The sequence below is a fragment of the Astatotilapia calliptera genome, chromosome 2 (assembly GCF_964374335.1).
Source record: "Astatotilapia calliptera chromosome 2, fAstCal68.1, whole genome shotgun sequence".
In the NCBI taxonomy this organism is placed as follows: Eukaryota; Metazoa; Chordata; class Actinopteri; order Cichliformes; family Cichlidae; genus Astatotilapia; species Astatotilapia calliptera.
Window position 1 is genome coordinate 33609378 of NC_137423.1, and position 26529 is coordinate 33635906.

The following is a 26529-nucleotide window of genomic DNA, read 5'->3' on the forward strand; positions in this document are numbered from 1 at the left end:
TCTTCCCCATATTAAAAACAATGAACTCCTTATTATCTTTGTGGATGTTAGACAGGAGACAATGAATTTTGGTTTTAAATGCGCCAATTTTTATTAGTTGTCGAGCATAAAAATGAAATTGTTTTGGTTTGTGTCTGATATGTCAATAAAAGGTGAAAGTGCTGCTACTAAAGTATAGAACTCATAACTCACACCCTAAAGTTACATTTTTGCTGATTACTCAACACACAAAAATAACATATTTATGCACACCCAAATTGCCATATATGTGTCACTCCCACAGTCTGTCAGTGAAAAATGTTTGAGCCTTTTCACATTTCCGCCTGTCGGAAACTGACAGAGAAAAAAAAAGGAACAAGCAGCAGTGACACAAGTAGCAGAGACCACAACCCAAGAGAGACAAAACTGGTAAACCTTCTCGGAGAAAACCTGGTAAACTTCTTCAGAGATCTTGACAGAGGCGCAGGGGGTCCCCAGTTTCCATTTTTCAAAACCTTGGACGCGGGAAACTGACGGTATTGTCCTTTAAAGTGTGTGTGTGTGTGTGAGAGAGAGACAGCATGAGGACAGAGAGCAAGTTTAGGACAGGGCGTGTGTGTATGCGCATGTTTACGAAGCTTCTCTGTTATACACACATCTGAGGTCATGTATTTACTTTCACCACTTCATGAAATGAAATGTAAAATGATGAAGTGGTCACACAGATGGAAAATTATGATTAGACTCATACAGATGTGGAAAGTGTAGGCCTAAGTAGAGGTGCAGGGGGTATGAAACTTTTATTTATGCATTGTTTTGTCTCTATCTGCTCTTATTTCAGTTCTTAATTAAGTTCAGACACATTTCAGTCCATAAATCCAATATCTTCAAGGTGGGCTTCTACTTTTCATACATATGCAGGAGGACACTGTCTTAACGGGGGATGAACTTCTCACTTTGGGTGGGTCAGAAAGCGGAAGTGTGCATCCATGGTGATAGTTTAAGTCAGAAACAGGAAGTGCTCATCAAAGTGGACATCCCATCCATTATACGTGTGTGTCTGTGTCATGTTGCGCAGTATTATGTGGGTTAAAGTTGGTTTTCTCTGATAGGCCGAAGAGTGATTGGCAGGTCAAATATCCCCCCTTTGTCTCATTCAATATTTTAAATGCCCTGAAAAGCAGAAGGAGGTGTTATATGACCAAAGCTATCCGATTTCTTTTTTAATTTTTTTTTAATTGTTATAAAATAACTCACTCAACTTGTCATCACACTTTTACCCTCTTGAAAAATAATTAATGCATATATTCATAATTCATAATTCAGATATGAACTTATCCCTCATAAAGTACTTTGTAATATTCTTGCATGTTTTTATCTCCTTTTAGAGAGTTTTAAATGTCTTGCAAAAACGTAGATGTATTTCAAACGAGCATCGTTGCTCACTCTCACCCTAACACTCCCTCTGAAACATCTGAACAGTTTTTCATGTCAGTCTCATGGAGCTGATTTTTCACAGTTTGATCAATGTGGCGAAGAAACAAAGGAAAGTTAATTACACGTCTTCTTCCATTGTCTTTGTCATCGTTGTCACATATGTAACAACAAGGACAAATAAAAAGAAACACAAGGCATTTGTCACCCATAATCCATCACATAAAAGATGGAGGAGGGCGATAAAGCTGTTTACTCTCTCCGTGTTTGTCTGTTTATCTGTCACTGTGCTCTGTCAGGCTTGTCTCCTGCATTTCTTTCTCACTATCCCACGCTCTCTTTTTTTCCAGTATGGCGGCGTGGGACCTGTCAGTCACGGTGGAGGACCTGGGGCTCGATGCCCCACCCGTCACCATCAGCGTGGCCTCCGACCTTCACATCGGAGGGGTTATCCTCAAGTTGGTGGAAAAGACACGTGGGTAGCTCTGTCTTCCTCTCTTTGTCTTCCTCTCAGTCACACTTCAGACTAAAATTAGTGTCGTAATTTACATATTCACACAAGAGTTCACATACAGTTAACAAAATTACAAATGCATAGTTAAGGCAAGAAAACTGAATGAATTATTCAGCACACAGTGTGTCACAAGTCCTCTGAACTGCTCTTATAATTTTTTTTCTTTTGTCACCTGCTACATGTTTTCAATTTTAGTTTGTTCACTTCTTCCGCCACTGCTTTCAGCAAGAAACACAACATCAGTCTAAACATATGTTTCATCAAGTAGTTTGTCAATGTGAGACCAATTAGGTTGGACGGATCATGCAGACACCAGTAAGATCTAACCAAAACAGCTCAATCACATGAGGCTGTTTTAGTTTCAGAGAGGATGAATGTAAATGACCTAGGAGCAAACATTGAATAAGTGAGGAAACAAAGCTATAAATAAAGCTCGGGCAAATTGATCACTTGTTAATTGCGAGCAGGTCTATGCATGCATTCAATCAAAATCAGTCACGCATTATTTAAACATGTTTTGTACACATGCAAAAGATTACACAGCCCTTTGACAGCAGAGACAGACTCCACCCCAGACGAACCCTGCACTGGACAAACAGTAAATTGATTGCAATCATTGGACTGACCAATGTTCAGAACAATGGGAAAAGTTGGGAAGGTCCTTGCTGCCATTTCTGAACAGTTGTAGATTCCAAGGATGTTCCCAGATGCGTTATTCAGATGTGTCACCACTTGTCCAATGTCTAAAAAAAGATCCAAGCTGTCGCTGAGTGTATGTGAACTTCTGACAACAGAAAATAAGGAAAAGCAATAAGGAAAATGTTCAAATCACATCAGGATCAATGCAGAGTGGGTAACAGTGTTGTGCTGCATCTCTCACAATCCAAGATCCATAAGGTCCTGCTGATTTAACTCTGTAGTGAACATATTCCAGTTAATAAAGAGGCTGCACTTTCCTATGACGTGTTTCAGGAACATTAGTGTAAATAATGTGTGGAAAAAACGAAAAACTAGCAGACAAATATGAGCCATGTGGGATCATACTGAAAACAATCTGGCTATTGCCTAGCATTGTTTGGTAGTGGTCACATAAGAGCAGTGTAAAGCATCGTATAAGGAGCAGAAATAAGTAAAGAAATGACCCTGACGTGATTTGAACACGCAACCTTCTGATCTGGAGTCAGACGCGCTACCGTTGCGCCACAGCGTCTCACAGGTGGCCATTTTCTCAGGTCAATGAGTCAATGCAAGGTGTCAGTCAGAAAATTACAACTGATATTTTTTTTATTGTTATAACGTCATTTACTCAACTTTTCATCAAACTTTTACCCTCTTGAAAAATGAGTAATGCATATATTCATCATTTTTATGCACTAGTGGGTAGTAGATATGAAATCGTCCCTCATAAAGTACTTTTTGATATTCTGTTAAGTGTTATTATCTCCTTTCAGAGATTTTGAAATGTCTTGAAAAAATGTTGATGTATTTCCAATGAACATCGTTGCTCACTCTCACCCTCTGAAACATCTAAACCGTTTTTCATGTCAGTCTCTTAAATGTTAAACCTTAAACATTTAAAGCTTATTTTAAACAGGAAGAAACGTTCAGCAGAACCTGGATGAATTACGAGAATAGATCCTCTGTTAACAGATTGCTGGTTTTAGATACAAATGTAATACTGAGGTATCCCAAAAAGTAGCGTTTTCAGTGGAAAAAAGGTTTGGTGACTTCTTCAGTCTCGAGACTGAAGTGAGTCATCTGAGCATGCATCGAGACTTCTCAGAGGGTAAGAGACTAAAGAAATGACCCTGACGTGATTTGAACACGCAACCTTCTGATCTGGAGTCAGACGCGCTACCGTTGCGCCACAGAGTCTGCACAGTGTGTGCACCAACTATGGTTACACACCATTTCCTGTCTTAATGGAAAAAATCAAACAAAAAACTAGTTAATTATTAGGTCACAAATGCGGTGAGCTGGGGTTAGCTTTAAACAAAGAAATTATGTTATATAGTGTGTCATAGCAGTGTTGCTCAAAGCATAGAAAACAATTTTTAATGATCAAATGTCACTAATTAAATATTAAAAATTAAACGAATTTGTGATATTTAATTAGCAATTGCAAACATAAGCACTGTTGCTACCATACAGTACACTAACTACGCTAACTCCCCCGAATCCTAAAATACTTCACACACGTAAAATGTGTAACGTACTAATAACAATTTTTTTTAACTAAAAAAAACACCACGCTATGGTTTGTAAGTTGTGAAGGTGAAAACACTAAGGAAACCCAAACAATCGCAGGACCCCTACTTGGCAACAGTGGGAACAAAAAACTCCTTTTTAACGGGAAGAAAACTCCAGCAGAACTAGAGAGGGAGCCATTGGTACGAGCAAAGGAACGAGAGCAGAGTGAGAGATAGGACATGACATGTGACATACATATCTAGTAAAGTGGCCAACAGCAGTAATAATAATGTAATACTGTATTCTTTTTATTAGTAATATAATGTAAATGAGGAGGCAGACCAGGTATCGAATAGGTGAAAACCAAAGTTTTGTGGGGGAGATCAGGTAATACCAGCAGCTGCAGACCAATACAACAGCTCTATCATCAATTCTAAATTTTAAGCTCACACATTTCCTTTTGTTTGTTCTACAATAGTTATGCTGTGCATGCAGACTGTATTGACTCCTTTCTTATATTTGTTACATTCAAATGGGAATGGAGACAATATTAGAAACATATTTCCATAACACAGTCAAGTATGGCTGCCTAATATAAGCGGAAAACGGTTCATTTATATTTACAAAGTATTAATGGTCAGTGGAAACTTTTAAGTTGTACTTTTTTGTGAAAAAAAAAGACAAGAAATCACTTTATGGCTTTTGTTAAAACTAACCATACAAAAAGTCAATAAAAAATCCATTATTTTTCAAGTAAAATGCCATTTAAAATATCCGACGATCATCGTAGTAATAAGTAAATTAGAATATTTTTAAAGTAAAGATGACCAGATTCAGTTTCTTGAATAGTTTAACTCTTTTTACTCTGACTTTTGTTTCTGTCCTCTGCAGAGATCAAACAGGACTGGTCAGATCATGCGCTGTGGTGGGAGCAGAAGCAGCGGTGGCTGCTGCGGACAGCCTGGACTCTGGAGAAATATGGTATCCACGCTGATGCCAAGCTAGTCTTCATGCCCCAGCACAAGCCCCTAAGACTGGGTCTGCCCAACGGCATTACACTGAGGCTCCGGGTCTGCTTCTCCAATCCCGTCTTCCAGACAGTGATGGGCATCTGCAGAATGCTTAGTAAGATTTTCTTTCTTTCATTTCTCTCTTTTGTCTAGTTCTCTGTTTGCTAGCAACATCTACACATCTAAGTTCTTTTTCTCATCTCTCCTTCTCAGTCCCGTTGCAGATTCTAAGTACTCAAGCTGTAATATAGCTGTTCACAATAATTTAATCAGTGAAATGTGTCAAAGTGTCTCATTAATACATCGCAGGGTGACTGCAACTATTGCCAGAGAGGGCCTTCCCCATCTGCTTTGTGCTTTCATTTTGTCTAATTCTGGCACTTCTTGGTCTCGATTCCTCACCAGAAATCCCCGGGAGGGGCCAGCAGACTGGAAAGGTTTTTTAAAGCAGCACGGAAGGGGGAAAATAATGACATCTGTCTATAGAAATGTCACACACATGTTCAAAGATAAGGCTTGGTATCATGAAGTAAGCAGTTCCTTTTTAATTATATTTGCTCCTAGAGCTCACTTGTACTGGCAGAAAAGACACATCCATGTTGAGGACATTCTCTTGACTATAAACTTTTATTTTTTATTTCTAATTTTAAATCCCGCATTGCTTCCTGCCTTTGTTGTGACATTGCTTCATATGTTGTTTGTATGGATCAATATCAAGAGGTGTATGTGAGGATTTGTAGGGAGTATGTATGCTCCAAAATTCCACTTTGCTGCAGTTGCACACCACTGCATATAAAGGCACCTAGTTGGCATCTAATAGACAATAAAATTAGTTTTTAAAGTAATATAAAGACAACAGATGTTTGATATAAGGAAGAGGAAAATGACCAGACCTAGGAAAAGAGGAATGCATTTTCCTGAGATGAGATAAATAAAAGCAGCTCTGCAGTGGCACTAAATGTTCAACAAAAGGAAATTTTGAATACCAAATTATAATTTTGGTATGCACTCTTACACTTCACTGATTTAAGCAGTAAATAAATTGACCCTGACGTGATTTGAACACACAGCCTTCTGATCTGGAGTCAGACGCGCTACCGTTGCGCCACAGAGTCGCACAGGTGGCCATTTTCTCAGGTCAGACTCAATACAAAGTGTCAGTGTAATAACACTGGAAAACTTTTGGGGTGGGGTAGAATACTAAAGTAAAGTTTGTTTATAGTATATGTGCCATTTTTGGTACTTATGAAAATCTCCTTTTATGTCAAATTACCTGCTGTACTACAAACACATCACACACAAGCAAATATTAATAAGAACCTGGTTTTAATTTATTAAAATGCCCTAGTTTTAATGTCTTTCTTAGTTAGAGGATAGGAGTGAGATTCTCAGAACCATGAGCCTAAGTGACTCAGACAGACAACCATCTGATCAGGAGTCAGACACACTACTATTGCACCACAAGGTCATGTTACAGCCGTTTGACCAGGGTTGTCAGTTTAACAGATTCTCATCTCTTGCCAATCCTTATCGGGACAACAGTGCATGTACTGCGCAATCAGAGCCTTTCACAGTGCAAGGTTTCAATCCAACGATACTGACAAGTTGGAGGTGGGGGAACGTCAGTGGCAAAATGACAGCATTGACATTAACAGTTTCTTACTATTATATGTACTAATTCTGGTATTATATCCGCCTGTGAACAATTCTCCAGTAAGATGAAGATATCTGCTAATTGTAAGGTAAAGATCCAACAATAATACAGAGAATACACGAAAAATCAAGAATCAAAACGAACAAGGACTTGGTGACAGTGGGAAGGAAAATTACTTTTAAACAGGAAGAAAGCTCCAGCAGAACCTAGATCAGTTATGAGTGAAGATCGTCAGTTAACAGATTGCTGTTAAGTGAGGATACAAATGTAGCATCTAGCTTTGTTAGAGGGTAAGATATTAAAGGACTTGACCCTGACGTGATTTGAACACGCAGCCTTCTGATCTGGAGTCAGACGCGCTACCGTTGCGCCACAGAGTCTATGCTTTGAGTGTTGCTTTAACAATCAGCTTAATACAAGAAGTAAACACACCCCTGAATAACTTATCACCTTTACAGCACTGTTACTGTACATATTATTTATTTATTTTTAATAGACATTCGTCACCCTGAGGAACTCTCCCTCCTTCGACCCATAGAGGAGAAGAAAAAGAAGAAAGACAAAAATTTGGCACCAGAGATCTACGACCTGACCGAGGTGCCCCTTTCCTCGGGTACACGCATCACATTTTATTTACACTGCAGGCATAACATAGTAAAAATTAAATTAAATCATTTCCCATGTAATGTAAAAGGCCTGAAAAACATTTTAAACATTGTGTGCTGTCATTTTAATTAAAACTATGCAGGTCAACCTTATTATTTCCACTCCTTTTGCAGTATCCCGGCCCTGTCTGTATAACGGCATGCCCGCTCACTTTGCCGACTCACCGGAGATGGAGGCCATCTACAAGATGCTGTCAGTCAGTCAGCCTCCCCCTGCCCCTGAGGTCATAGCCAAGCAGTACCGCCCAGCCAGCGTTGTGGACAAGGCTCACATCAATGGCAGGTATGTGTGCACAGGTATCAGTCTGTCAAACCAGGTGTTTACATCGCAGAGGGGAACTGATAGAGTTTCATTGTCCATGTCACACTAATGCAAGATGTTTAACAAACAAGTTCCCCACAAACTGAGTCCTCTTATTAACTAGCTATCAGGGATGCTGCCTCAGTTAGTATTCTTACCCCACAATACAGAAGGCCGGTGTAATCACTCGCCACTTTTCTTTTTCTTTATCAGTCCTGATAAAGAAAACTGGGGGTTTCCAGAACTCAGAGCTGTATCTACTGAAGCAGTGGCCTCCTCTGATCTCGAGTTCAGACATATTTTATCTTATGCGCATGCTGGTTCATAAAGATACTACCGCCAGTGCCTACAAATGTATTAAAATAGGAGCTGTTTGAAGGGCTTTTAGACTCTTTGATGTAATAAATTAGGCACAGTCGCAGCTTTTTTAAAGTCTCCTGCTTTATCTCTCTAAAGTTCAAAGCCGCTTTAAACTTCAGCTGCCTCAGCCATTGTTGCATAATTACACATCAAATAAATACTTTTTGAAAACATCAAATACGTGAGCTTACATAAAGCACATTATATCATTAGCTTTATAATAAGTAGTCAGTAATATAGTAATGTGAAAAAGTCTTGAGCCACACGTCATTTCTTCATATTTTACTTCCAAGGAGCCAGACTTCAGACATTAAATGATTTTTCACCCACTTTCAGTCCAGTCCTTGTACCTTAGCAACCAGAATGTTTTGTTTGTTTTTCTTTTTATTTAGACCCTCAACACACCTATGAGTCATGCAAGCATAAAATGACACCTAACTCAAGGGATGAACTGGTGTTGTTTATTTCTATTTTTGTAAAATGTTAAAGATAACACAGTTGATTGGCATAAATTTGTATTGTTGCACCTATTCCCAGAGAGCTGTTAGCTATTAATTAGCAGAGTGTGCAGTGTGTCCTTAGAACATTTGTGGAAATGTTAGAAGTAGAGGACAGAAAAAGAAAAATAAACAGTACATGAAAGTCATGTCCTTAAGAAATAGGAAATAATCCAGGAAAGAGTTGACACAGGACTAGAGAGATGCATTTGTCCCTTCTTTTAATCCATTTAATACAGAAATCGTGTCAGTGGAAGGATGCTTGAGAGGAAAATGTAGATATATATGGAGAAAAGGCTGAGGTGTGCTAACAAAATCTGTGGTGACAGGTCTTATGGAGTGATGAATCCAAATTTGAAAAATTTCATTCAAACGGTTGTGAATATGTATGCAGGAGGCAAGCAACCGTCTGTAAAACACAGTGGAGGCTGTGCCATGGTTTGGAGCTGCATTTCACCCAGCAGTGTTTGAGATCTTGTAAAAATGGAATTATGAGCATTGGAAAGTACAGTCAGATTTGGATCCACTATGCAATACCATCTGGAAAGCATCTCATTGACGACAGTGTGTTTAGGACAATGATCACACTGGAGTAAAAGCATGCCATCAGTAATGGATTGATTTCCCCAGAGCCTAGACTTTAATATAATTGAAGCAATGTGTGATCATCTTGACAGATAATAGAACAAAAGAGAGCCAACATTCAAAGAAGAGGTTGAAATGTCCTTCAAGAATCCTGGGGAATTATTTTTGAAGACTACTTAAAGAAATGACAAGAAAGCTTGGCTAAGACACTTCAGACTATGTTAAATAATAATAATGATCACACCCTAGACTTTTGTACACTACTATAAAATTAAGTGAAATACAGAATATAGTTCATATAGAAGTATATGTTTGTTTCTTAAGGTTTTGCACATTTTTTGTTATTCTGCTGTGTTTTGCTATAAGATGTAGTTTCTAAAAACAATCATGTTACCAATTTACTTTGTTTAGGTCAAGCTGTCTATATGATGTCAAATAGTATTTTCTTGTGATTTTAAATACAGATAAACATGGATGTAACAAATATGAAATCATAAACATATATATTCTTTGTCTGTCCCTCTCAGGTGGTTGGACTCGTCCCGTTGTCTTCTGCAGCAGGGCATCCAAGAGAGTGATAAACTCTGGCTTCGCTTCAAATACTATGCTACTTACGATATGGATTCTAAGGTATGTGTGTGTGTGTGTTTACACAAATACAGAGAGTGTGTGTGTGTGCATATTTCTTTGCCAGTATATCAACTCTCTGACCTCATCCTTCTCTTTCCTCTCCACCCTGCAGTATGATGCTGTACGTCTGACCCAGCTCTATGAGCAGGCACGCTGGGCCATCCTGCTGGAAGACATCGACTGCACCGAGGAGGAGATGATGCTGTTTGGAGCTCTGCAGGTAGAAAATCCATCTGCTGACAGTGAAATATGTGAATCACTCTAATGGAAGTGTACATTTCGCTGGATGTCAGATAATATAGAGACTCAAATGTTCTCCCACTCCTCAAAGATATCTGGTCTATTCAATCGTCAGCAAAGCAGTGTCGTATAAAACTGGATTAAATAGGACATTTCTCTGTCTCGTTTTACATGCAGTATCATATCAGTAAGGTGGCTCAGTCAGAGCCCCAGATCATGAGCAACAATCCAGCCATGGACGATCTGGATTCCGCCCTGCAGTCCCTGGAGGTCAAGATGGAGGGAGAAGGCAGCTCTGCATCTGATTTGCTGGTCAGATACAATAGTCTCACCCGAGTCTTTTTAAAATTAAATTATTTTAATAACGGGGAACAGAAATTTATAACAATTTAGGTCCAGGCTTCTCAAAGTGTGGCTTGCAGGCCAGTGGCTGCCTGTGATGATATGTGCTACTGTACACTTTACTACTTTGATCACAGAATGAAACAGAGGGATTATTTCACTTCAATTTTAACCTTCCTAACACTGACAAGTACAGCTGACATTATTAAATGTGATATGCACCTGACTCATGGTTAAAAAAATATAGACCAGCACATCAGTGTTTCATGGTAGAATTTTTCCTATATGGGCCTCCTTGTCCCCCTGATTGGCTTTAAGAACACCTGATTTAAGATATTTCATTAATGGTAGTATTAGCCTGGATCCAAATCCACTGATGATGTAGACAGCATTGAGTTAAATGTTTGGTCTTATGTCAAACTAACATTGATTGACTAACAGTTTTATTGCTAAAACATATTAACTGAAAAACTTGCATTTTATCCAGGAAAATATGACAGCACCAGAACTCACTGACTACCTGAAGATATTTAGGTGAGAGCTGGTTTCCAACTGGTTAAAATAAATTTCATTTTCTTTAAATAAATAAATATTTATTAGTAACCTTCCTCTTTATTTCTAACTTGTTATGAATCTGGGGGAAAAATCCCTGGTGAAATCAGCTAATGTGATTACATGTATATTTCAGACCCAAAAGGCTGACTCTGAAGGGGTACAAGCAATACTGGTTCAAGTTCCAAGATACCTCCATTTCTTATTTCAAGAGCAAAGAGGAAAGCATAGGAGAGCCCATTCAAATGATTAACCTCAAAGGTAATGACTTCGTTACGTACTTTTATGTTATGTTTTTCTGCTATATATAGTGCACCATGCTATTAACAGAATGGTAAGTGTTTAGCACATTTTAAAATAACAGATGTTTACCCAAAGTGATTTCCAGGCACACTTATTTGCAATCCAACTCTCCAAAAATCAATTACAAAACACATAACTTGCCTAAATAGATGATATAATAAAAATAATAACTGGAAAATAAGTCAGAAAATGAGAATAAAAACAACTAAATTGTAACAATGGTAAGAAGTTAAATAAAACAGTAGAAGAAAACATTAACAGTGAGCTTGACCAAACCATGAGAGACTTCAAACTTGATGAAAATGGGCCTGGTAGGTCTTGGAGCTGAATGAAAATTGTCAATTGTTGAGCAGGTTCTTATGTGGGAAGCCAGACTATTCCAGAACTTAGAGGCAATGACAGGTCACCTGTTTTTAGCTGAGAAGAGACATTAAGAGAAATTGGGATGATACGCTGAAGGACCTGGAGGAAAAAGACCTGTAGTATATTATGGCCATGGAGGTCTTTAAAAACAAATAGTACAATTTTAAAACCTTTTAGAAATTTCACAGGTAGCTATTGCATGTGTATAGAAGCTTGATTGTAAGCAGGGGGAACTAAGTTGATATTGTTAGTAAGGTATCTCAAAAATTCAACTTACTGGCTCAGATTTCTGAGGTTTGAATTTTGAGATTATAACCCAAAATTTAGACATATAAGTCACTTTTTTTATGTGGCAGAGACAAGCTTCCATACTGCTGATCTACAGCAGGAGTGACATGATGTCTTTTCTTTGTACCAGTAAAGACTCTAGCAGAATACCTAACTGAAGGCAAAATACCTTCAGTTATGCTATGATTTGAAGTTGAAGGATATTTTGGCTATCTGTGATTTCAGATCATTCAAACAGTCGAAGAGGTTCTTAAAGGAGTGGTCAATGTCAGGTGTGGCTGGCAGATAAAACTGGGTGCCATCACGTAACAGTGATAGTAAATGTTGTATTCATGAATGCTAGAGTCAAGGGGTAACAAATATATTGAAACTAAAAGAGGACCTAACATGGATCCCTGAGGGATATCACAGTTAGTAGAAACTGAAGCCGTTTCCTATTTGGACACTAAAGGTTGAGGAAAACCAGTGTAGAAACCCTGCAGTCCTACGTTATGCTTCAAATGTTTTGTTGTTCAAATGTTAAAAGTATTTATCTAGAAAGCAACTTGGGAGAAGAGAATTTTTTTCTAAAATCTTGGCAAAGGAAGGTAACTTTGGTATCGGTCTGCAGTTACTAAGGAAATATGGGCAAAGTTTATGCTTCTTTAGAAACGGCTGCATGACTGTGTTTTAAAACAGGAAGGAATGACTCAATTTGCTAAATAATTATAGCGTAAATAGTCAGAATAAAAGGAGACAGTGGACCAAAAGCTGCCATGAAGAAGTGTGCAGGTATTATATTTAGAGAACAGTGATGAAGTTGACTGACTCTCTGAAAATGTTAAATGCGGGGGTGACATTTTAGATCTTCTGGTGTTAATGTTGTCAGTGAAGAAGTCCAAAAACTTCCAACACATATGGAATCACATATCAGACACTGAGTTTTAATATATTGCAAGAAGTGAACACCTAAAGGTAGATAAGTACTATGAGTTAAAAGTGAATTAACCTCCTAGGACCTGGCGTCCACATATGTGGACATCACATTTTGGGTTGTCTAGACCAAAATACTAAATTTTGCTTTACAAGGGCCTGATATCCACTCACGAGGACATTATACTGCCTCTGTTTCATCAAAATTTAAAACGAATATCCTCATATGTGGCTCTCATTTTTCTTAGGAACAAAAATGGCGTAAAAAAAACAAATGTGGTGATTCTTTGTTTTTACATTCATCGGGTCCCAATATGCCCAAATATCAAAGAGAAATTAAAAATGCATGACATGGAAGAGTTCGGGTCTTAGGAGGTTGAGGAGAATCAGCGGGGATCATATCAGTCTCTTCCTACACGCTTTTTGTTTTTAACAGCTTAACCATGAACCTAATGATACCACTTTAATGTTGCTCCTTTACACAGGATGTGAGGTGGCTCCAGACGTTAATGTGGCTGCTCAGAAGTTCCTTATCAGACTCCTGATTCCAGCACCTGAAGGCATGAATGAGGTCTATCTTCGCTGTGAGAACGTGAGGCCACACGCACACCCATACACCTCTTCTCATCTCTACGTGTGACATCCTTTCATTTTCAATGCCTCTATCTTCAGTTCATCATCTCAGCTCTGACCACAGTCACACCTGTCTCTCATGCTCTTTTTTCTATGTTATGTCTTTGAAATTCACCCTGCAGGAGCAGCAGTATGCTCAGTGGATGGCAGGGTGCCGGTTGGGATCCAAAGGCAAGACCCTCGCCGACAGCAGTTTCCAAAGTGAGATCCAGAGTATCCGCTCTTTCCTGGCGATGCAAAAGACCAACTCCAGTTCCAGCAGTGCAAATGCCAGCGAAGAAAGCATCAATACTCACAGTCTGGTGTCACCACGTTACCATAAAAAGTACAAACCCAAACAGGTACAGATGTAGCAACAGGCCACAAAAGGATAAATGTTGCAGATTTATTGTCTTGTGTTTTCACAAAGCAGTATTTTTGATCTCATATATTTTGTGTGGCTCAAATTACCAACCTAAATGACCTTACAGTACAGTAATTTTGTGCAACTGTGCAAATCTGCAACTGCTTATGGCAGCAAAAATATAATTAAATCTCACCTTTTACCCTCTGCCTGCTCTTCCAGCTGACCCCTCGAATCCTGGATGCATACCAGAACGTGGCTCAGCTCTCCCTGACAGATGCATTGATGCGCTTCCTGCAGATCTGGCAAGCCCTGCCTGACTTTGGGCTTGCATACGTTGTTGTCAGGTTAAGTTTAAAGTTTCATTTAAAGCTTTTGAGAGTTGATTCTGTGCCAGTGAACACATCAAAGACCGAAATTCACTGTGACAAGGTTATTATAAAGCACTTGACCTCGAACATCCTCCTTCTGTGTGTTATGAACATTATAAATGTTTTAACAGCATAAAAGCAGAGACTGTAGTCGAGGGAAATGCACGCCCAAGATCGGCAGAAATGTAGTTCATGCTAAAAAAAATGAAACTAACCTAACATTTTTTTTTCACTTTTTGGGTAGACAGAAAGAAAAATTTTAAACATCCTTCCACCAGCAATGTGCAAAGTCATCAGACTAAGCGTAGTTCTGTAGAAGTTTAATCATTTTTATATGGAGGACTCAAGACTGACTTTTATCTAAAATAAATAAATAAATTAACTTAGAGGAATCTAAACAAAATATACCCCCCCCCAAACAGGTTCAAAGGCAGCCGGAAGGATGAGGTACTCGGCATTGCTCCCAATCGCTTGATCCGTATTGACCTTAGTGTGGGTGATGTAGTGAAGACCTGGCGCTACAACAACATGAAACAGTGGAACGTCAACTGGGATATTAGACAGGTATGACTCATATCTTGAACAGGCTTCTGTCTGATAATTTAAAAATGTCTAGAATGCTCATTTTCAACTTCACGTTTTCATTCTCAGAGGTTTTTATGATTCATAGTTCTGACAAGAGGTTTGAACCTTCTACTCGCTGTCCTGACCTCATATTGTACCAAGAGTTTTAGAAAATTGTCTAAGAGGGAGAACTCTGAGTAGTCTGAAGCCTGAACCTTAGGCTTGCAAGAATAATTACTTCTTGTACAACTGATGTACAATGCCTTATTACACAATGGTATTTGTGATAACTGAGCATGAATGAAAAGAAGCTTGTGTGTTTAGAGACAGACCCACAAACCAAGCATGAATTTAGCTGCACGCTAAAGACTTCTGAAAACATGCTGACAGTGTGTCTTTCAATAAAGTGACATTTATAGTTCTTACTGGTCAGATCTTTTAATGGAAATGGTTCTGAAACTGTGGGGCACAGACAACCAGGTGAAAAACCTGAAATGAAACTGAGATTGATGAATATGCTTTTACAAAACCAGAAAGAAAATTTAGGAGCTATTGCCCTAATGACTTACAACGTGGGATATGTATGTATATTTGTAGTGAAGATATTTTTCATCCCTGGATTAATATTTTTTTTCTAAATAGCTCTGCATTTCTTTTGTGTTAATTTTCGTCTACTCCAGATGGCCATTGAGTTTGAAGGGAATGTGAACATTGCCTTCAGCTGTGTGACTGCTGATTGCAAAATTGTTCATGAGTTTATCGGAGGCTACATTTTCATGTCGACACGCAGTCGGGAGAAGAGCGAAACGCTCAATGAGGAGCTATTCCACAAGCTGACCGGTGGCCACGAAGCTCTCTAAGACTGAAACACAAAAGCCCAGACAATGGGATGGTTGACAGCCCATCAGACCTCCTGTGTCTCAGTGGAAAACCAGCTTGGAAAAAGACTTAATGTTTAACTCAAGCAGCCACAAAAAGATAAGGAAATCATCAAAAACAAGATACTCAGTTTACTGTAAATGTGTTAGAAACTTGTAAGTACACCAAGTTTTCCATTCACACATCAGTGGATGTTAAACTTGATATGTTCTGACATGTTCAAGACTCCAGCGGTCCTCATGCTGACTTCCCCCCTCCCTACAGGATGGACTGCTGCTGGGCCAATCTGCTGGGCTTCTGGTCCAGGTTCAGCAGGCGTCATAATCAGACTCAAAGAAATGTAAAATCAACAGCTGAATCAGCCAGCTCTAACTTCTAACTACTTTTCTGAACTCACTCTGTCAAGAAATGTAATCAGCATTGCTCAGAATTGAAAGCCTTGAATGTCCAGAGCTCCAGACCCAGTGTTACTTAAACTTTTTATTAGAAATTAATGTTACAGGTAATGATATGACTGAGAAATATAAGATAAATGGCAAAATATTCACCACATAAAACATTTACTAAAATAAATAGAGCTGTATACTTTTCATTATCTCTTGTTTTCCCTGTGACATATTTTGGCAATTTCTTACACAGGAAACCTCAAACAAGTTATCTTCCCTCACACACTGTGCGTGTCAGTCCATATCTTACTGGAAACTGCAGTCCGTTAAACCTCAATGTCTGCATCCTCTCATTTCCCATGCTTAGCCACGTGACTAACCACATGCACAATACGCTTTATTTAAAGATCTGCCAGTTAAAATATCCTGGTAGTCATTGGTACAATGCTTTATTTAGCATGAAGTGGGGAAAACAAGGCTTCTGTATTTTTAAGTTTGTTGAATTGTCATATAAAAATAAGGATACACCTTCTGTCCTGTTCACTTTCAATAATGAATCAACAGTTTAAAGTTTACCAATCAGGTGCCACTTTGGGAGATTTCTGAATATACACTTCTGTTGCTGATAAATCGATGCTGCTGGAAAACAAGTGTTGCCAGGGGAACTGGGATAAGCATCAACCAACCGTCGGATGCTAACATGGTCAGGTGAGTGCGGTAATGACCAATGACAGGACAGCACTCTCTGCTGTTACTGCAGTGGCAGGATGCTCCCTGGAACACAGCAAAAGAGAGCTCAGTGAACAAGGAAATAGTGAACCCAAATCCACGTAAGCATAAAATCTAAACTTTTATTTCTGTATAAGAGTTTTTCTTACTTGAAGGTCTCAGTCTTAGAGCTCGGCTGAAGTATTTAGGTTGAATTTTACCCTCAGCATCACCTTCAGTCAACAGCACATCATTCTCAGACCAGAAGAACTTGATACCATCTGTAGAGACACATAAAACTAGTAGCATTGGTTCCTACACATATAGAGTAAAGGTAGATAATTGGACAGCAGCAATCGGGGTTTAATCTTACCAGCCAGTGCTTTGGGGACATCAATAAACACAGCTAGATCACAATCTTTCCTCATGCCTGGTGGGGGAAAAAAAATAACGCTGTAGTACAAACCTCCTGACAAGCTACTCTCCATCAAACTCACACGAGCATACCACTGATGATGCCGTCCTCCCCTGGCAAGCCTTGTGCCAGATGGATGTGTGTCCTCTTCATGCGGCTCAGGCCCTGCTGCTGGATGGAGCTCCAGTTTCTGAGGTAGGAGCCATGAACAGCCTCAGCAGGGCAGTCTGGAGAACCAGCCATGACCGGTTTCAGCTCCAGATCCACAACCTGACCGTGGAAACACAGCCAGGATAGCCACAGATTTACAAAGCCGCCTTAAATCTGGTAAAGAAAGGCATTCTGGTTACTATTGCTTTATTTTAGTAATTAGTCATGGGCAGTTGATTAGTATCGGAGAAAATAGTGAGAGAAATTATTAAACTCAAGCCCAGTGAGAGTTTGACTGATCCCATGCTCAGCTGAAATGTCAACAACAGTGGCAGTGTCAAAAAATTTAAAAGGAAGATATTCCCCATTGTTATTGGGCCTAAACCTAACATCAAATGCAAACGCTCGTGCAGGGTTTTTCCAGCATCAGTGGGGCATTTGGGAAGGCCTGACTACACATATAATCATTATCAGTCTGTACACATTAAAGACAGCTACTCTGTGTATCCGTGTATTTTCCTGTAATTTAAGATTGTTAAAAATGTAATTTTGGGATTAATTCTAAGACACTGATACGCTGATATTCCAAAGACTCTATTTACATTGATTTATTACATTATTTGGGATAAAATGGAGTTTGTTTTACCATGTTGTAGGACTTCTTCCATGACAAGAATGCAAAGAAATAGAGTAACTTCTTCAAAATAGTCTTTGACTCACTAACACTCTCCCACACATACACATCTACAGTATATTAGGCACAAATTGGGTATATGACTAAAGCAAAGTCTGCATTTTCTGAGTTGCTTTTTGGTTTTATGTCCCAAAAGTATATAAATCACATTTTCATCATATTTTTCTAATCATTTGCTGATCAGCAAGAACAAACAAACTGAATATTTACTGAATTCAGCATCTAGCTAGGCGATAATGCAATATAGCCAATGTGCTGACAACAGCAAGTATAAGCTTCTCAGAGTTTACAGGTGTTGACATGTCTTACAATTTTGTAACTCTCATTACCTGTACTGAATGACCCTGATTGGCCCGAATCTGCAGCCGGCCATCCTCAGGGTGGGTACAGAGCTTAAAGCGCTGCTTGTCATTTGTGGCCACAACTCTCTCAACGTCTTCCAACGAGTACGAGTGGAACTGCGGGTGAGCCAGGAGATCCTCCACAAACAGGAAGCCGTCTATATGTGAAGAGAGCTGTTATGACTATGGTCAAATTTCCCCTGTGGATGTTACAGCCCTGTGAGCAACAAGTTGTTTGTTTGAGGCACTGATCCAATTTGGCAGCATTTTCTCTACAAATAATCCAAAAAAAAAAAAAACAGCAAAAGGATGTTAAAAAGTTCAATATTAAAATTAATAAAAATAAAAATAAATCTAAGGTCTGCATCTGCTATCAAAATTATGACAACATCATTAAATGGGATCTGTCCATAGGTGAAATTTGTTATATGGACATCAGAAATATGTATCACCCACTTTTCTAATTGCTTAAAATTGTTCACACTACTTATTTCATATTGAATGCATAAGTCTTTTTGGTGTAACTGAAATTTTTTACCCTTCTTGTTGTTTACATCAAGCAACGTGATTGTGATTAAGACAACTCTAGGTATTTCACCAGTGAGTGTTTTTCTAAGGATGCATTCCAGCATCACATGTAGACAAAACACAATGAATCAAATTTATGAATGATAATAATCAGAGGTTCCTCTAGTTAGTTGGTACTAATCTCTATGCGTCCTCAGACTTTCCCAATGCATAGTTTGTACATGCCTAAAGGAAAACATTATGCTCCTAGGCTCTGATCCTAGGAGCATAAGAAAGGGCTACAAGCACAAGCTCCATAGAGGCAGAAATCTAGCACAGCTGATAAAGACCAAAATTGAAGACTGTGCAAAGGTGCTCCAAAGACACTCCAGCACATAGTAGAAAAAGGTAAGATGGTACCTGGGACAATATACACCAAGAGAAACAACCAAGTGGCTGGGATAGTATACAGGAACATCTGTTCCACATATGGACTAGAAATCCCCAAGTCCTCATGGCAAACACTGCTGAAGGTGCTTGAAAATGGCAGGGCTAAGGCCCTGTGGGACTTCAAGTTCCAGACAGACAAGCAGCTGCTGGCCAGCCAAACAGACATAGTGTTGGCTGACAAGGAGCAGAACACTGCAGCTGTGATAGATGTGGCAATCCCAGCGGACAGCAATATCAGAAAGAAGGAACACAAGAAAACAGAAGTACCAACAACAACTGGAGGAGATGCAGAATGTCCAAAGTGATCCCAGCAGTAAAAGGAGCAACAACCCTGAAACTCGACGAGCAGACCAGCAGATTTCAGGCACAACTTTAGTGTAAGTGCTTTTCTGTCTAACATTCACACACATTCATACTCTGATGCATCAGTGGATGAATGTGCCTTAGCAAGATACACATTGGGAACAACCAGGGATCAAACTACCAAACTTCTGATTAACAGATACACTACGTCCTTATACACTAATTACCGGAACTGAGCAATGGCTGTAGCTCAATGTATAATACTGTACCAGCTGACCCTGCTCTGAGTCAGAGCTCCAAATTGTCTTGTTTAAAGCAGCTTCTTAATGTTAAGGAAACCAAATTTATGTTGGTTTACAGAAATCACCCTCAGATCTCAGATAATATTGGTAAGCATATCCAGCAGAAGACTTTGTGAAGAAAGTATTATACTACAAATACCTGGGTGAATGACATCATTTTCTTTAAAGGTCATATTGGGTACTCAGTAAAATGTTTATATTGGGTTTTATTTATTTTAAACTGCCCATCTTAATTTTGCTGTTAGGTAAACATATGTACAGGCTACGTTCTTAAATGTCCTTTATAATGGTGACATTAATTACATGCAGGTTATCTCTATGTATCAGGGTCCTTTATGTTTTCAGTACACATCACTTGTCTTAGCCCTTAATAGTGGTGATTTAGGGCTTTTAATGATTTATTTGAACTGCAGAATGATTATAGTATGATTATACTGCCCACATGGACAAGCTAAATGACTTCTGGAGAAAAGCTTTATGCTTAAATGAGACAAGGATAGAGCTAACTGACCACAATCACGAGGTATTTCTGGAGGTGTAAGTGTGAGGCTGGTTTTGATGCTCATTATAAGTGTTTGTGAACTTCCTGTGTGTAATTGCAGGTAATAATATGAAAATTTGCTACATTTTCAAATGAAAACTCCTTTAGAGTCCTTGCTAAATTTGCATCCCTACCAGTCTACCCTGCATTATCTGTGTTACCTAGATCTGACTGTAAGCAGCTCACCTGTACCCATTTGCAGACCCATCTGGCTGGCTCCATGGCGAAGTGCATAAGACATGGATTTAGAGAGGCGGACATCTCTGTCCTGGTGGTGGAAAAGGCATCACTTTCAGTAACATACACACACTGAAATTTAGTTCTAATTATAGCTGTGGTTTAAATATAGGACCTAGACTTTACCATGCCAAAACCCTCATACTGCCTGTCATACAGCTAATACTATGAGATATTAAAAAGACGGGAAATTATCCCAATTGAATGGGTCAACAAACTCTCACCTCTCCACCACGATGTCCTCTCCTTCCTCTTCCTCTTTTGCCACTTCCTCCCCCTCCTTTGGCACTGTCCATGAACGCACAGGCAGCTCAGCTTTTCAGACCTCGTTTTACAGCTGTTGTATGATAAATTTCACTGGTTTTAATTCTGCGAAACGTTGCATAGGATAATATTTGTTGTCAGTGCATTGCGCGTAGCGTTTTGGCTTGCTCTCGCTTCCTGTGTGTTCCCGTTCTCCGCTTGCAGGTGGCACTGTGACGGGCAGTGCTCCGGTAATTCGGCACCACAGAGGAAAAGCGGGTTTTTTTTCTTTTCTTTTCTTTTCTTTTTTTTTTTTGTCCTGGAGGAAAACATCACTCAGACAGACAGCTGTTGTCTGAGTGGCTGCAGGTAAGAAAATGTTCAGGACACCCACCAAAAACAATGACGCACTCAAGAATAGAAACGATCGTTTCCGTCCGTGGTAAATAAGAACCTATCTGGTAAATAGCAGGCTCTAAAGTAGGGACTGTCCGGATACTCCTGGTGCTGGAACTGAACACAGAACCTGAGCTAACTTGGCTAACTAATGCTAGCATCGTTGAGCTTGGGTTACCTGAATTTCTGGCTGGGCAGCAGGGGGGGATTTCTGAAAAGTGTACGCTTTCAGTCGTGCTTCTTCTTCTCCTGTTTGTGTGAAACGTCCCATGTTACAGATTGAGCTCGTGGATGAAGAGATCTGCCAGCGGACCGAAGAATTCGAGCAGGTCACCATGGAAACCTAATGTTAGCAACGTTAAAGCTGGACGGCTGTTTAAAGTCTTACCTGCCATTAAACAGCGCTGAAAGACGGAAACACGAAGAGTTTGCCGTGAGTCTTTTATTTTATCTCTCTCTCTCGATATATGGTGATAGCCACTTTAACTTTTTGCTCCAAATAATCCATTTCCAATTTTAAAAATAGCTTCTCTCTTTTTTATTTATAGCCGTAGCCATTTATTTACTGGTATAATGATTTAAAAACAACAACAACAAAAAACTGCATAACTGTATATAACTGTATAAATCTTGCACTAGCAATTCTGACCTCGGCATTATCCAGTGTCTGTTCTGGAAAAGTAATGTATCTTGGTGCAAAATTAGATGAGACATGTCATTATTCAACAGTTATCGTTTATATGGAACAGTGTCAGAAATCATATATATTTTGTTAGTAAGTGTAAGTAATTTGGAAATGTTTGTGTTGTATTTAGCTGTAGTGTCCCCCTATGATTTCTCTACAGGTAGTCTTATAAAATATTATTAGATGTTTATCTAAGCATTAACATTAATTTATCTAAAGAGTACATCTAAAAAAATCACACTGTCACTCAGAGAAAATAAGTTAATTAACTTATTTAGTTTATTGTGCTTTATTTTGTGCATAGGTAACATGTTGTCTCCCTATAAAGCAGACATGTCATAAATGCTTTATTACACACTGTGATAACTATAATGTGTTTCCAGCTTTGAGGACATTTTAAACATTTTCTAGTGCACAATATTTACCTACAGTTATCCCACAAGAACAGATCCTCTTTTTGTATAATTGTGCTTTGCTTTACTGTATTGTGATTCAGTATAGTTTCATACAGAAGCTTTCACTTGTAGGGGTTAAACGCATCTCTCCCTGTCTCTTTTGCTCAGGTGATGGAGTTTCCTCAGCATTCCCAGCAGCTGCTGTCCGCCCTGCAGTCTCAGCGCCAGCGGGGCTTCCTCTGTGACTGCACCGTCCTGGTGGGCTCATCCCGTTTCCTGGCTCACCGGGCTGTTTTGGCCTCCTGCTCGCCATTCTTCCATATGTTCTACTCAGACTCTCCAGGAGGAAACAGCACCAGCAGCTCTGTCACGCTCGACAGTGACATTGTCACATCAGCTGCATTTGGCTTGCTCTTGGACTTTGTCTATGAAGGAGTGCTGCAGCTTGAAGAGTCACCTCCAGTGGAGGACGTATTGGCAGCTGCAAGCTTTCTACACATGAATGAGGTAGTAAGAGTTTGCAAGAGGCGGCTGCAGAGACGAGGGCCTCTGGCTGAGGCAGACAGCACACGCTCTGAAGAGAGTGCTGGTTCGAGGAAGGAAATAGAGACACGGAGGAAGGATGGGGGTGACCGTGGAGCAGAGCCCATGGTGGCCATGGCATCAGATCACTCAAATCCAGTCACCATAGCTGCACCACTGTTATCAGCATCCATGGTGGCAGAGAGGAGCCATGTAGAGACTGTGAAGTCTGAACAAAGGACTGGTGGGCAGTCATCAGAGGCACGAGTTCAGACTCCTTTGAGCCCCGATCTCGCCGATACCACCCAGCCAGGCATGGATGGCCCTCCTCTGCCCCCAGGTGGAGAGCTGGTGCAAGGCTTCATCACAGGCCAGTCTGCCCCTGCTCCTGGAGGTCACATCAGGATGGGGGCTGTGCATCAGGGAGAAGGCACAGCACTCTGTAGTCCTTGTAGCACCACTGAGACATGCAGGTAGATAAATTGTTGATTTACAGACAGAAAATAAGGAAAAACAAGAACACTTCAATGGCAGCATACATTACTTAATTCTGTTCTATAATTATTTAGTGTTGTCTTTAATTCAGTTTCATAATCAGATGTTTTTAAGGGTGTAAGGACATATATATATATATATATATTATATATATATATATATATATATATATAACAGGAGAAGTAAAGTAAAATCTGATTTCAATACAGCCTTCACTGAGAGGACTTATGATCATTATTTAGATTAAACCATAAGAAATTGAACATTCTTATTTCTTTTTATCAAAAGGCTTTGTATCTTCCTTTTTATTTTTCAGCAGTAACCAGCAGCCTTCCTCCTCATCTTCTTCTCTGGTCCCAGTGAGCCAGGCTGCTGGTCGCTCACTGGTTGCTCTTCCCGAGTCAGAATCCAGTGCACATCCTGATGAACCGCAACTCCCACGCAATGGCTCTTTAGGGGAACCCTCAGTCACTGATGACAGAAGTACATTAGGCAAAGGACAGCAGATGGTTATGTTGATCCAAGCATCAGCTCTGACCTCACATTTACAATTAAGCGCACCAAAGACGCTGTCCCGGCGTGCGCCTCCACAGATCCGAATTCAGAGTGCCATATCGCTTCAAACCCAGAGCTCAGAATCCCTCGCTGCTGCTCCTCCTCCTCAGAGACAAATGCTTAAAGGACCTGAGGGGGGCACTGGAGCTTCATCTAATACTAAAAATCACCCTCTAATGGGAACAGATAGGAGAGGCAATGATGGAGAGAATGTGAAAGTCAAAGTGGAGGCCATTGTTATATCAGATGAAGAGCTAGAGGATGAGAAAGAGGAAAGCAAAGAGAGAGAACCCGTGATGGAAGTTGATGATGACTTTGAAGATGACATCCAGGAAGAAGATCTGAACAGCCCTCAGTTTCTCTCTTCTCACCCACAGGGCTTCTTACAATTGACCTCCCAAACAAATGATTACTCCTTCCCCCTCTCTCCCTCCTCCTCCTCCTCTGGGGCTGGACCTTCCTCCCAGGATGCTTCCTCTTTCACTGCATCCCTCATTCCTCCATCCACATCTCAGCAGCACTCCGACCCTGTTGCATATTTCCAGGAGCTCCAGGACTCTGTAGGAAACTTCGTAGAGGACGTACCAACGTGTGGTGTCTGTGGAAAAACTTTCTCGTGCACCTACACCCTGAGACGCCACGCCATTGTGCACACACGGGAGCGGCCGTATGAGTGTCGCTACTGCTACCGAAGCTACACACAATCGGGCGATCTGTACCGACACATTCGCAAAGCGCATGACCACACACTGCCAGCCAAACGCAGCAAAGTAGACACAGAGTCCTCTCTGCCAGCGCAGCCACCACCACCACCTCCACCTCTTAGCTAACACAGACACCTTTCAATTCCACAACAAAATGTACAGTATGTACATTTTCTCAAAGACTCCATACTGTTCAGTATGTAATCTGGACCAACCACCTTTCCTCTCTTTATTCTCTTCATAGCTGCCTTCACTTCCTCCTTACTAATCCTCTGCATTTCCTGATTCACTATCTTTTGTCTGTCCTCTTCTCTGATTTTTTTAATTCATCAGCTCCTTAAAGTACTCCTTCCATCTGCTCACCACACGTTTCATTCATCAGTATGTTTCCATCTCTCTTTGTCCTTAATCACTCTAAAGCTGAGTTTATGATCCAACAGAGAGAGCATGTTTGCTGTCCGCTGGCAGTTTTGGGGTTGCCCGTATACCTGCAGAGAGCTCCGTTGTCATATGGAGGCAGTGTACAAAGTATGTGGTGCAACCGGTCTGTGAGCCACTTTTGCTTGTGCTGTTGTTGATCCATCAGCATACATACAGCATATATGACATACAAAAGAGCTGAAGTGAAGCAGAGTGTTAAAACAGTAAAAAGTTGTCAACTGCAGCCACTGCCTGTTCTGTATTTTTCACCCCGAATGGAAAGATGTACGCTGACAAACACATTTTTGGGACCATAAATTACGCTTAGCCTGCTGCACATATTTCGTTACATACGTTCGTGAAAATTTAAACCACCATTTTTTAAACCCAGCAGCAGGGGAAATGGCTACAAAAATAACTCTGTGGTCCCCAAGTCTGACGAAAGGCCACAGACCGAGCAGCAGGTATATTCTTGCCTCAACGTCCACCTTTTTTTGTAGTGTTCATGTCGCATATTAATAAAGTTGCAGGGTTTTCTGACGCATTGCTGTGATGACAACCACGCAGGTTAGGTAGTACTGATTTGTAATGGAGAACCAGTCGATCTGAGTTGACTCCCGTGGCAAATCAATCCAAGTAGGTACTAATGGAAAAGGGGGATCTAGAAGAGGGAGGAAAAATCGATCAGTAACATTTGCAATGTGGCGTTATATTTCTGGAGTAAATATAACGCAACATTGCAAATGTTACACACAAAAAATAAAAATCGTGGCTGGTTAAATGTTTGAGTGGCTGAGAGAAAATTTCCCACCCCTGCCACTGACTGACTTTTATATCTCTCACTTTAAAAACGCTCCACAGATACCCCAACTTTCCTTTCTGGAAATTTGATCCCAATCTTACCCACACATATTGGTACTTCTTTTATTCACAAATCTAATCTGTTTAATGTTCACTGTTGTCTACTGGAGCCCTGGAACAGATTTGATAGCTGTACTATTGTGTACTCTTTGTAATATTAAGTGACACCTCGCACCCAAGTTTGTAATTTTAAATACCTTCATCATTGTTGCATCAAAGACGTATGTTTGTTAAAATTATCAGAGATGAAAAAGATGTCTAAAAATATTAGTCATGTGACATACTATACCACTTATGCTTTATTAACTCAAAACAAACACAAAGGTTTTATTTTTTTATTTGTTAAATTTGTATGACTGCTCTTTCAGTGCCAGAAAGTTGATTTTTGTGCCATTTTAAACCCCCAAATGTGAGCTCGAACTGTTTTGAAGTCACTTTGTCAATACCTGCCTTGTTTCTTTCTCGTTTTCATTTCCTTCCTCTTTATCTCCAATGCAGTAAGTGTCAAATGAGGAACATAAAGTAACTGATCCAGAAATACTGAAGTTGCATCTGAAAATAATGGAAATGGATAAAGGTGTTAAATTAACTTTTTTATTTCCAGTGACCT

At 39.9% G+C, this 26529-nt stretch overlaps 3 protein-coding genes and 4 non-coding genes across 9 annotated transcripts; 2 read left to right on the plus strand and 5 right to left on the minus strand.

Annotated features, from left to right (window-relative positions):
* The first annotated feature begins 328 nt into the window (after positions 1 to 328).
* Positions 329 to 16204, plus strand: fermt3b (FERM domain containing kindlin 3b). The gene is made up of 15 exons (XM_026143642.2): positions 329 to 515; positions 1764 to 1888; positions 5009 to 5242; positions 7278 to 7394; positions 7561 to 7729; positions 9717 to 9819; positions 9932 to 10039; positions 10237 to 10371; positions 10889 to 10935; positions 11090 to 11214; positions 13305 to 13411; positions 13575 to 13793; positions 14018 to 14142; positions 14589 to 14730; positions 15411 to 16204. Exons 2-15 carry the CDS (start codon positions 1765 to 1767, stop codon positions 15588 to 15590), a joined length of 1935 nt encoding a protein of 644 aa, XP_025999427.1. The 5' UTR covers positions 329 to 515; position 1764; the 3' UTR covers positions 15591 to 16204.
* trnaw-cca (transfer RNA tryptophan (anticodon CCA)) lies at positions 3066 to 3137 on the minus strand. The gene has a single exon. It is a non-coding gene; the product is annotated as a tRNA-Trp (tRNA).
* On the minus strand, positions 3731 to 3802 carry trnaw-cca (transfer RNA tryptophan (anticodon CCA)). Its single transcript has one exon. It is a non-coding gene; the product is annotated as a tRNA-Trp (tRNA).
* Positions 6171 to 6242, minus strand: trnaw-cca (transfer RNA tryptophan (anticodon CCA)). Its single transcript has one exon. It is a non-coding gene; the product is annotated as a tRNA-Trp (tRNA).
* Positions 7090 to 7161, minus strand: trnaw-cca (transfer RNA tryptophan (anticodon CCA)). The gene has a single exon. It is a non-coding gene; the product is annotated as a tRNA-Trp (tRNA).
* On the minus strand, positions 16075 to 21600 carry trpt1 (tRNA phosphotransferase 1). 2 transcript variants are annotated; one of them, XM_026143657.2, is made up of 8 exons: positions 21461 to 21600; positions 20868 to 20980; positions 20593 to 20674; positions 18292 to 18461; positions 17211 to 17388; positions 17077 to 17133; positions 16874 to 16984; positions 16075 to 16769 (listed from the first exon to the last, which is right to left on the minus strand). In XM_026143657.2, exons 2-8 carry the CDS (start codon positions 20937 to 20939, stop codon positions 16747 to 16749), a joined length of 693 nt encoding a protein of 230 aa, XP_025999442.1. In that variant the 5' UTR covers positions 20940 to 20980; positions 21461 to 21600; the 3' UTR covers positions 16075 to 16746. The 2 variants fall into 2 exon arrangements, with proteins under 2 accessions (XP_025999442.1, XP_080163943.1); XM_080307817.1 differs by lacking the exon at positions 21461 to 21600 and having other exon boundaries at positions 20868 to 21136.
* Positions 21120 to 26339, plus strand: zbtb3 (zinc finger and BTB domain containing 3). Of its 2 annotated transcripts, none has more exons than XM_026143623.2 (4): positions 21120 to 21255; positions 21561 to 21715; positions 22531 to 23357; positions 23696 to 26339. In XM_026143623.2, exons 2-4 carry the CDS (start codon positions 21629 to 21631, stop codon positions 24762 to 24764), a joined length of 1983 nt encoding a protein of 660 aa, XP_025999408.1. In that variant the 5' UTR covers positions 21120 to 21255; positions 21561 to 21628; the 3' UTR covers positions 24765 to 26339. The 2 variants fall into 2 exon arrangements, with proteins under 2 accessions (XP_025999408.1, XP_025999414.1); XM_026143629.2 differs by having other exon boundaries at positions 23699 to 26339.
* The last annotated feature ends 190 nt before the right edge of the window (positions 26340 to 26529 follow it).

What these genes read in the sequence shown, in the direction of transcription:
- zbtb3 (XM_026143623.2), top strand. Translation starts at nt 21,629, where the DNA reads ATGTTAGCAACGTTAAAGCTGGACGGCTGTTTAAAGTCTTACCTGCCA. An exon ending in GGAAACACGAAGAGTTTGCC is followed by an intron (nt 21,716 to 22,530) that starts GTGAGTCTTTTA and finishes TCTTTTGCTCAG; the next exon opens with GTGATGGAGTTTCCTCAGCA. An exon ending in AGCACCACTGAGACATGCAG is followed by an intron (nt 23,358 to 23,695) that starts GTAGATAAATTG and finishes TTTATTTTTCAG; the next exon opens with CAGTAACCAGCAGCCTTCCT.
- trpt1 (XM_026143657.2), bottom strand. Translation starts at nt 20,939, where the DNA reads ATGGACAGTGCCAAAGGAGGGGGAGGAAGTGGCAAAAGAGGAAGAGGA. An exon ending in GAGGACATCGTGGTGGAGAG is followed by an intron (nt 20,675 to 20,867) that starts GTGAGAGTTTGT and finishes TTCCACCACCAG; the next exon opens with GACAGAGATGTCCGCCTCTC. An exon ending in GGGTCTGCAAATGGGTACAG is followed by an intron (nt 18,462 to 20,592) that starts GTGAGCTGCTTA and finishes CTTCACATATAG; the next exon opens with ACGGCTTCCTGTTTGTGGAG.
- fermt3b (XM_026143642.2), top strand. Translation starts at nt 1,765, where the DNA reads ATGGCGGCGTGGGACCTGTCAGTCACGGTGGAGGACCTGGGGCTCGAT. An exon ending in CAAGTTGGTGGAAAAGACAC is followed by an intron (nt 1,889 to 5,008) that starts GTGGGTAGCTCT and finishes TGTCCTCTGCAG; the next exon opens with AGATCAAACAGGACTGGTCA. An exon ending in GACTACCTGAAGATATTTAG is followed by an intron (nt 10,936 to 11,089) that starts GTGAGAGCTGGT and finishes TGTATATTTCAG; the next exon opens with ACCCAAAAGGCTGACTCTGA.